At 35.2% G+C, this 10,819-nt stretch overlaps 1 protein-coding gene across 3 annotated transcripts; it reads right to left on the bottom strand.

The window, feature by feature from the left end:
- Positions 1-1,134: 1,134 nt before the first annotated feature.
- LOC121896030 lies at positions 1,135-10,562 on the bottom strand. Of its 3 annotated transcripts, XR_006095892.1 has the most exons (7): positions 10,070-10,562; positions 7,316-7,609; positions 5,371-5,400; positions 4,233-4,249; positions 2,537-2,569; positions 1,564-2,387; positions 1,135-1,434 (listed from the first exon to the last, which is right to left on the bottom strand). XR_006095892.1 is itself a non-coding variant. In XM_042409659.1 (6 exons), the coding sequence occupies exons 1-6, from the start codon at positions 10,526-10,528 to the stop codon at positions 2,349-2,351; spliced, it is 876 nt and encodes a 291-aa protein (XP_042265593.1). In that variant the 5' UTR covers positions 10,529-10,562; the 3' UTR covers positions 1,135-2,348. The 3 variants fall into 3 exon arrangements, 2 of the variants coding, with proteins under 2 accessions (XP_042265593.1, XP_042265592.1); XM_042409659.1 differs by having other exon boundaries at positions 1,135-2,387; positions 4,233-4,253; XM_042409658.1 differs by having other exon boundaries at positions 1,135-2,387.
- Between the last annotated feature and the right edge of the window lie 257 nt (positions 10,563-10,819).

Here is a 10,819-nt window from a genome sequence, read left to right as displayed (position 1 = left end):
CTATATCTTTCCTCCTGCTCTGTTGTTGTGTCTAGCTTCTTTTTGAGAATTCATTTATCTATGTAAAGAGTCTCTGAGCGTCTTTGAAAGTGCTGTATAAATAAAATGTATCATTATTATTGCTGTTTAGCAGCACTTTGGGCTAAATGCTAACATAGACATGATAACATGCTTCCCATGCTGCTATGCTTAAGGTGGACCATGTCCACACTGAGCAGCGTGTGAGCATCTTCTTCTCTCTGTTGTGACCCTCCGCTCTGTCCACAATAACGCAGAGTAGGAAGAAGAGGAAGAAGGAAAAACACAATAACCATGTTGCTCTCTTTATTGTATATTTTGACAGCTTGTTCAGAGTTAAAATAGTACTTATCTACCATGTTTCTCTGCTGTTGTAATCTGCTTACAATAAATAACAAGCATCCAGAAACACTGCAATGTTTCTGCATACAGGACCTGGGCCCTGTTCTTCATACACAGATAACTGAGTTAGTATTTAATTTGATTGTTGTTGTTTTTTGACAGAAGCCTGTTTTTTTTCTTCAAAGCTGTTTCTTCATTCTTCAATTCATCTTCTACTGTCAGAGCAACAAGGCCTCAACCTATGAGTCTGCAAATGTTGACATCATTAACTCATCAAGACTTGTTTTCAGATACAGATGACAGCTTTGTATTTTGGGCACCAGCAATTATCCAAATCTACACGTGTAATTCTCACAATTTATCACAATTTTGACAATAAAGAGTAAAATAAAGATTTAGTTCAACCTTGAGACTGAATCTACCTACCGAATTCTTTATGATGAAATACCACTGACTTAGTAGCATTACAGTATTTTATTTTTAAACCATATATTGGTCCCATTATCCATAATATGATACAGATCTTAATCAATGGCATAAAAATCTATAGAATTTGACTCAATCAAAGTTGAACCAATCAGTTATTAAAGATGCAAATGATGGAAAACTTAAAGGTTTAAATCAAGATGTAAATATGTTCTTAAATCAACTAAAAATGATTGGTATGGCATGAAATATAAACTGAATAAATAAAATGCAGTCAAAGGTGTGATGTAGCCTGTCGGGAGTGGCTGGTCACTTGATAGGAGGCAGACACAGGAAACCTTGTCCAGGTATCACAAGGTGGTTTATTTACAAGAAAAAGTGGCACCATGCTACATATGTAACAAAAACAAAAAAAAAGATGTACAAAAACAAAAAAAACAACTAAATTGTTAACTTGGCCTAACTGATCAAAACTCAACTCATAACAATTGAACTTATATTAACCTATCATCATGTGCACACAGCTACACACTGATGTACTAACCCCCCGACAGCCAAAAAGCAACTGCTTAAATAGACCCTTCCATCAGCAGTCCATCAGAGTCAATCTGGGCTGTACCATTGCTGCAGGTACATCCCATGTCTCTCCTAAAAACAGGTAAGAGATAAAGTTATTCAATCTTACCAACCCCAAAGGCGAAACACTTTTCCATAGCTTACCATATAACAAACTTGCAACCATACATAAACAGATCACAGTCACAGTAAATAACTTACTTAACATAATTTACTACCACCCCTCACATTATCCAACCCAGTGACATCACCAATGATGTCACCCAGTGTAAAGGCCATTGTTGGGTGCCTCCTCCTTTTGTCTGTGGAGCACATGGTGGGTATGGTAAGTAGCACAGAAAGAATAGGATTGAATTATGAAATGCTGAACTAACCCAATAAACAATCACTAAACTTAACAATACTTGTCGGTGTTTTACTTTAACTAAAAATGTTTCTGGTATGTGAACTGTAACCAAACATAATGCAAACCACAAACGGTATGTGTATGTGTCTGCAAGTCACAGATTGATCATGAACATATGGCTAAACAAACAATTAACATGCGTGGTTAAATTTGTGAGCTATGTGGCATTGATGGTGAAAGTAGGGACAAATGGTGTATTCTCACCCATTTTGTCACAAAAGGTAATGCTTAAATGAAAATCAAAACAGCTACGTTTAACTTAAAATGATCTGAATGTTTTTAACAAGTGTAAAGCAGTCAATAAAATGCAATCATCAATATATATCTATCGAGTACAGTTATTACATCACTGATCAAATCATTCGAAAGAAATTATTGATAAAGCAACTAAATCAAGACTAGAACATCTGACATATGAGTAAATGAAATTGATCAATAACAAACAGCATTTATCAAACATAAAGGATAATCTGTCTAAGTCAGAAAATGTGAGTAAATAACAGATTGTGAGTCAAGCAAAAGAAAGTTAAAAACAATCTCAGATGGACAAAAGTTCTCCCAGAAATTGATGAAGTAATTTTCACTGTCTGTTTGATGAACCCGGCATAAAGGGCTTCCTCTGTTAGAAAAACACAACTTCAGTCAATCAGTTCTCACATGGAACACATCACAGAATACATTACAGAATAAATCCAGACTTAATAATATATAATAAAGAAAAAAAAAATATATATATATATATATATATATATTTTTTTTTTTTTTTACCTCTGGTGGTGATGGAGGTGGACGTCTTTCCTCCTGCAAAGCATTTCACACAGTGAGTGATGATAGAAAACACATTTAGTGAGAACACATGAGATTGGTGTCACATGATCCTTGTTTTTTTATTTTTCTGCTCACTGTCATTTGTACCATGTGTGGTCTGTTACAGCTCTGTGAAAAACTAATATGTCTTAAACATGATATAAAAAAAGGTTAACTGTATTGGTGTAAAATAATTACGTAGGATCTATATAGAATACAATCGAAAGTAAAGTAGTCATCAGTGTTTCTTTTTATGGGAACTTCAGTGAAGGCCTTATTTTTGAAACTGAGAAATCTTTATATGTTATATTTCCTGCTGATGTTTCTTTGTTATATACCAACAAAAACATTTGTGCTGTTGCTCCTTCACTTATTAAATGAGCTCCAGTCGTTCAGTGACAATTTGCTGATTAGATAGCTAATTAACTTGTTAGCTGTAATAATAATAATACATTGCATGATTTGTTATATTTGTAGAAAGATACTCAAGACACTCAAAGATGATTTACACACAAGTTAAAAAAGTTCCTAGATAACTAAAAACAACAAGGTCAAAACCTTGTATATTGCTGGACTGTGTATGAAACGCTTTTAATTTGTACGTTGCCTGGTTACCATCAGACATGGACAACACCAGCATTTTTAAGATAAACATAAACAGGTGGAGTTAAGATTTAGGGTTTTCATATGCTATATATATTATTTCACTTACCCACAACCCGAAAAATAATTTTAATGCAGTAACTATCAAGTTAATCATTAACGCTAAGTGTAAATGACCCCAGTACAGTGTGTTTCATGTGTGTAAAGTTTGCATTCATTAATGTATTTATTATATTGATTTTATTTTATTTATGTAACGTGCGTACGTAGACAATAAGTTACACTGACGATGGCACACAAATCCTCTCTTCTCACGTAAATGTCTAATGACAGTCTCCTTCGGTAGGTAATCGTGACATTATAAAAAAATATTAAATCTTTAATTTAATCTCTGCCATTGCTGCCTGATGGTGCAAAATGCATTCTGGGATACTTAGCTTCGGCGGCCTTTGGCCAGTTTTGGCTGCCTTCTGCCAACCAATGGTGTAATTTCATCACTTAGCTACTCAGCTACTCAGTCAGTCAGTCAGTCAGTCACAGACAACCCCAGTTGTAGGGGTGGCTCTGCTGTTGCAGTCCAGCCAAGAAGAGTGTTAGGGTTAGAGACAGTCCTCCAAAGAAAAACGTCTAAATCAGCCATTTTATACAAGCACCCAAAAACGACATATCCACATACAAACAACATTGCCCTCTAGTATCTGTAGTAATTATGAGCAAAGGAGGAAGTCAGGTGTTATTATTATAGAACAACAAAGTCCATGTATGGAGGAGGTCAGGATGGACGGATGGATGGAAGGATCAACAAAACATCAGACTTTAACACGAGAGATTACTGTTTACTTCCTGTTTCCAACTGTTAGTCAAGACTGTTTTTTATAACCATGATCACACCACATGGTTATTAAGTGAGTATCTGTGAGTTTCAATAATATAATATTAATAGTATAATTGTATGTTTTATAAAATGATGTTACCAATATCATAATAATAACCATAGCTGTAAATAAATAAGAAATAAATAAATATAAAGCCCCTCCTCAAATAAAGCACCCACCTGCTGCCTTGATGTTCCTGCCTTGAGAGAGAGAGAGAGAGAGAGAGGTTTGCATTACAGTGAGTGAGGACTAAAACGCAGCACAGATGAAGCCAAGTTCAAGGTATTTAACCCTAAAATAGCCTATAATAGCCCTAGATTCAATACTTTATCGCCAAACGACTTAGCTATTATAAATTTAACTGCATGTGTTCATGACAGAACAACAAACAATCACAGCATAACAGTCAAGATACACAAGAAAAAACAAAACACATAACCTCCATCCCATGAAACATTACATACATCCGTGGATGAGATTAACAGTTCAAGAGGAAAGTCTAGTGCCAAATAAGAATAAAATGTCAGTTGTTTTACAGTAGTAGTTAAAATGTAACAGTAGTAGTAATAGTACTAGCTGTAGTAGTAGTATTAGTAGTAGTAGTAGTAGTAATAGTGCTTTGCTTTCATGAGGCGCTGGTGCAGAACTGGGAAGCCAACAAAGCCATAATATAACTACAAAGTTATATTATCATTATTCAGCTTTTTTCCAAATAACTGTTCTGGTCTGAGGACCGGGGTCTGGGAACCCCCAGTTTACATCATCTTTTATGCAGCCCGGCTCTTTTGATATCTTTTTCAATGAAGACAAAGGCCTAGCTCCTTGCTCCTTTGTTTATTTCCAGCCTTATTACTCCGTCACATCCTTTATGTTCTCTTGGTGCTGGTTACTTCACTGTTCCTTGATTTAAAAAATCTTTTGTTGGTTGAGCCTTTGCCCACTAAGCTCCTCTCCTTTGGAATAAAATACCACTAAACATTTGGGAGAAAGGCTGAAAACAGATCTTTTCTCTGTATACCATGGCCTCTCTTATGTCACCAGCTTCAAAATCAAATCACTGCTTTCCTCTTTGATAAGTAGTTACCCCAACTCTGTTCTCTGTTACATGATCTCTACTTTTAAATTCCTAACCTTAATCCTGTTGTTACATTAACATTATCGCTTGCATATGTGGGTGCGTGTGTGAAATGCTCCTGAACTGAGGGTGATAGTCAAATGGTTACAGGTTCACTCAAATGAAATAAAACATCTTGCTCATGAGGAACTGGAATATAGGTAGGTAGGTAGGAAGATTGATAGACTGATAGATTGATTTACCTGTACATCCTTCAGCTCAATTTCTTCATTCTGCAAAGCATTTCAAACTGTGAGTATGTTACAGATCACATTTAGTGAGAACACATGAAATTGTTCTAATAATCCTTAAATGTTTTTTAATTTTTCCGATATTAAGAAACTAACAAGGTCTTGTAGTATCCATAACATCTAGCAGCATTATTTTTTAATGTTTCTTTTGACTTGCTTCCTCATTCAGAGCAAAAACAAACTTTTTTGGTGAGACTGTATAGGTTTCCATCCAATTTAGTGCAAATTTCCAGAATATCAGCAATAGAAAGATTGAATTAATTCCCTTTTACATCCACTCCCATTGTGTGAATATTAGCAGATAAACAGCAGGTGGCACTAATTCTCCAGTTGGTGCTATTAAACCGTTGCAGAAGAAGAGGAAACAGTGGGATGACGTCATTAAAAGAGCGGCAGTCAAAGCTTAAGCGATGGAAACCTGATGGAAATATGACATTTCTGTCAGTTTCATGTATTGATGTGAGGAAGGTTACAGTCTCCTCATCATCGCTCCACACATACTTCACAACTTCTTTGGTGAAAATGACATCAACTATGGACTCACAACAGCATCATGACCAATGGCCTTGATTGACAGCAAGATCAAACAATTGATATGTTGATATGTAGTACGTAAACCTCACTTTCAGTCGGGGCTGATAGAGCAGCTACAGTCAAAGTCAGAACCTCCTGATTAAACTCTACTGTTTGCATGTCAGAGTGTAAAGTGACGGAACAGCGACCTCTAGTGACCTCTGTACTGATCATATGTCAGTCAGCCTCACAGTCTATTGGGTTGTGACTTCGTTCTGTCCAATCACAGTTGTTCTTCCTACATTTTGTGTTTCATGAAATGTTGTGTTTTCCTTTTGTTGTGATGTTTTGTTGTTTTGTTGTTGTGTTTTGCACGTCATGGCCCCCAACAGCTGGCTGAATTACATTAATAATACAGGAAGTGTTTAGGTTGTTGTGGAAGAATACTGTATACAGTATTATACTGTGTGTATTACTCCTCTAACTGATAATTAATTTTGCATGATAGTTTTGAATCCCTGCCTGTTCATTTATTTGTTTGTTCTTTCCACATTCACATTACAATTGAATATTTGCCAATAGGATGGTTAATATGTTTTCTGAAAAAGTGTTCCTGGAGGAATATTTAAACTAAAAATTAGTATCTACTGAAGGCCTTGATGTTAGAACTTAAACCTTTCATGGTTATAACAAAATTAAACAAAGATGATTTGTTGGTTTACAAAGAAATACTGCTTGCGTGAAGTTTTACCAGCATTCCAGTGTGTGTACTAATGTCAATATGGGGAAGAATATTGACAGAATATGTATTGAAAAATGTTTAAATTGAAAGATTGAAAATTACATTTTCAAAATGTTACACAAACAAGAGCATTCAATCAGGGAAAATATGTCAAGATGTTAAACAATGTAAATATAAAATAAATAAAAATGAATAAATAAACAAAATATAAATTTTTAAACTGATCATTTGTTCAGCTCACATTATGAAGTGAAGAATGTGTCAGAGCCACAAACAGCAACAGGAGGGAAGAGACAGACAGAGAAAACAAAGCACACATGTGGGTGAGTGACAGAGAAGAAGAAAAAGGCGAAGAAAGAGATAACACAGTAAAAAACACACAGAGACATAAAGAACATACAAAATTCTACCACATTACACAGGTAGATGCAAAATATGGTGCTGTTTGTGTCATTTGTTCCCTTTAGGTATAATATTAGTTGGTAGTTTCAAACAAAATGCAGGTATAAATTCATATTATATACTTTACCTAATATATTATTTTTAACTAATATTTTTAATATAAAAGTAATTAAATGGTTAATAGATGAAAAATCTAAATCAAAAATCAAATAGAGGCCAAGAGATGTTTCTCTGAGTTACCTTGTCCTTGGATCCAGTCTGTACATCCATTAAATTGTCAGCAACATAAAAACACTTTTCCCATCGCCCTGAATCCAAGCAGCCATCGAAGTCTTTAGTCAACCTCGGTTTTACTGCATTTTTCAAAGCCTCTTCCAGAAGATTTTCCTCCTGTTCCAGAATCACCTCGTTAAGTCGATCTTGTCTCCTGCAACATGTCCACTTTTCTTTTAAGTATTTCGGGCATATTGATGCCACAACTGATGGTAAAGAGGCACAAAGTGATAAACAAATGCATGTGAGCAAGCCGTATATCTGAAAAAGAAAAAAGTACAAATATATATCATCAAAGTAGTATTGTGTAATTGCAATAAGTCCTACACTTTACACCTATCACAAAATTACCCTGCATTAGGCTGTTGGCAGGATCTAATTTCATTTCAGCTTTATAATATAATATCTCTACTCTCCTCTCTGCCCTCAGGCTGGCTCATGTTAGGTAAGACTGTAGAAGCTCAGCATGTGAACTAATCACAGATGTTCGACTGTTCCGCTGTTATTACAGATATGTCTGACCTTGACAATCATACACATTGAGTTCCCTTTGGCAGAAGATACAGTTCCCTGATGCATTTGAATTGCTACAAACATACTAACATTTATGTTTAATACTGTACGTGGTTCCTTACAAATAAAATAAATAAATAGATAAACATTAATTTATTCCCACATATTCAGTTTACAAGTTTCAAAAATCTCCATGATAAACTATCAGAAACTTGAGAATAGGGGCCCAGACACTAAGCAGATAGTATTTAAAATATATGTTTACTAACACGTTGTATAGATTTTAAAAAAGTGCATGTATTATACAGTAACATTTAAAACCTACAAAACACCTAAGACTAACCCAAGACCCTAAAAGTACTCAATGGTCATAAGACATTTATTCCATCAGTCTAAACATTGATTAAATAGGTAAGATACAATACAGACATATGGCAAGTGGTATGGCAATTTCAGAGTAGAGTAACTACTTTAGAAGTCCCCAGGTGTTAAGGGTATTCAAGCTGAAATATATTTTAGCAGCAGCTGCTCATTTTTTCAGTGTTATCAAGCTCATTCCACACCTGTGGTGTATGTGAGGGAAGGTAAGTCAGAATCAGGTCACAAAGTCTGTCACTGAGCATATATACAACATTAGACATTATACAAGCATTATGAGAAATATTACATTCAGTAAGCTTCAGAAGACTGAAGCTGTGGAAAAGAGGGTCAGTAGAGTGGAGAGCATTTACCTTGGACCATGATATGGCACGTACAACTTTCTTATGTAAACTCTGTAGTTCTTCAAAATATTTAGGAAAAGTATTGCACTATACAACATTACAGTACTGTATATGAGATTCAGATAAAGACTGACATAAAGCTAGAAGAGAAAGCCTCAACATGAAAAATAAATCAACATATTTAAACAACTTTCTTCATCAGTTCATTAATATTGACCCCCAGGAATTTGGTGGACCACCCTCTCCATAACCTGACCTTTGATTTTTATACAAACTTGTTCAGGGACGTTGGAACTACTTTCTGTAAGGGGGTGCTGATTAGACTGAGCTATTAACGAGCCCGACCCAAGGCTTTAACTTTAAATAATTTGAGAAGTACACAACTATTAAGAAAACTAGAAAGTAAGATTTCAATGTTCACAAAGCAGCTTTATTATTATGAGGGGTGTGGGGGGTGCTGTTCCCCCCCTGCACCTACTTCCAACGTCTCTGTACATTTTCAACATTATTTCTATTTCTATTGGAGTGAAAAACAATTAAATTTGTCTTACTTATATTTAACGACAATTCATTACATTTAAACTATGTATCCACCTTAACCAATTCCTCATTTAGATTATTTTGCAGGTCATTTAGATTTTTGTGTGATAAGAATAAATTTGTATCATCAGTGAATAATACTTTATGTTGAACACTAGAGGAATTCACTAAATCATTTATATACAGCATGAAGAGAAACAGCCCTTAACCATATCTAATGGTTTTACTTTGAGATTTGTGACCTTCTACATATACTGTTCACATTGCTTCCTCTCATACATATAGATTCTAATCCAACTGAGTGCTGTGCCTCTGACACCATAGTGCTGTAGTTTGTTTAGAAAGAATTTCAAAGTCAATAGTGTCAAATGCTTTTGATAAATCAAGGAAAATTTCAATGGTGCAGTTGCCTTTATCAATAGTTTAACTGATTTTTTTCAATGAGATCAAGAATCGCCACACAAGCGGTGCTCTTTTTTCTGAAGTCATACTGTGATAGGACAAAAATATTTGATTTATCAAAGTAATCACTAAGTCTACTATACACTATTCTCTGCAGCACTTTGGAGAGAGTAAGCAATACAGATATAAATCAGGACTTGTGCATATCAATTTTATCACCAGACCTAAAGACTGGCACAATTCTAGCAATCTTTTTCATTTTAGGCACAACCCCATAAAGTAGGGATTGCTATTGAAAAGGAATCACTCTGTGAATGCATTTGTTTGAGAATTAAAATCAAGAAGTGATCGAGCTTTTGTTCTGGCACCTTTGCTCTGACACAAATGTCTGTTTCGTCATACTATTATAGAATATTCTTTTACTCTTCTGGCATTATTACTTTACTTCCCTTTTCTGGAGAGCATTTTGTAGTACAATAATGTAATACATTAAAATTTAATATTATCATTATTATTATTGTCAAAGAAAGAAAGGAAAACCTACCCATGACTGATTTTTCAGTTCAATGATGATTGCTCGTTCCTCAGCTGTGATGTTTGTCTTTTTGCAGGCTAACTGTGGGTGTTGCTCAGACTGATCATTCTTACAGCAAACCCACCAGTCTCCATCGATGAGCACAGATGCATTCCACAGCAGACCAACCAAAAATCCCTGGAAAGTCTGAGACAATAAAGCACCACAAAGACGTGTCTTGCACGTTGACAAAAAATATCTCCAGTATCTCTTCAACGCCTCGTCTGTCCAGAGTATAAAGAAAGTTAAGACCAGAGGTGGCACAAGCATGTATAAATCACACTGAGTTTGTTGTGGTTGGCAACTGCAGGCAAAGTCCTTCCCTAAAAGAACATGATAGCAAAAAATAAAAATCATGGCGATGTAGATGTTAGCAGTTGGAGGAATTCTTTTAAAAAGCTCTTGCAGTACTATTTTAAAACTCTGCATCTTGCATCTACTCACACCTACACTCTGCACTGAATAAAAGCCTGAAGTATATGTGTTATTGTTCACTTGTTGGAATACTTTCATTTTCTGTTTTGAAGAAAAAAAACACACAAAGGGGAGGGGCAATGCTGTATGATTATTTTGTATGATCATTTATCTAACTGCAACACTCAACTTGTGTGTCTGTGCTGGAGAAACTGATGAGTTTCCCTCAGCTGTCTGATCAACCTGTGAATACACCATTACAGTAGTTGAATCTACTGGAGATAAACACATGAACAAACTTTTATA

This window comes from Thunnus maccoyii, chromosome 4, assembly GCF_910596095.1.
Source record: "Thunnus maccoyii chromosome 4, fThuMac1.1, whole genome shotgun sequence".
Classification (NCBI taxonomy): domain Eukaryota; kingdom Metazoa; phylum Chordata; class Actinopteri; order Scombriformes; family Scombridae; genus Thunnus; species Thunnus maccoyii.
This window is presented reverse-complemented; position numbering and strand designations above follow the sequence as displayed.

Coding starts and splice junctions, on each gene's coding strand:
- LOC121896030 (XM_042409658.1), bottom strand. CDS start 10,528: ATGCAGAGTTTTAAAATAGTACTGCAAGAGCTTTTTAAAAGAATTCCT. Junction 7,610..10,069: donor AACTGAAAAATCAGTCATGG/GTAGGTTTTCCT, acceptor TTTCTTTTTCAG/ATATACGGCTTGCTCACATG. Junction 5,401..7,315: donor AGACTGGATCCAAGGACAAG/GTAACTCAGAGA, acceptor AATGCTTTGCAG/AATGAAGAAATTGAGCTGAA.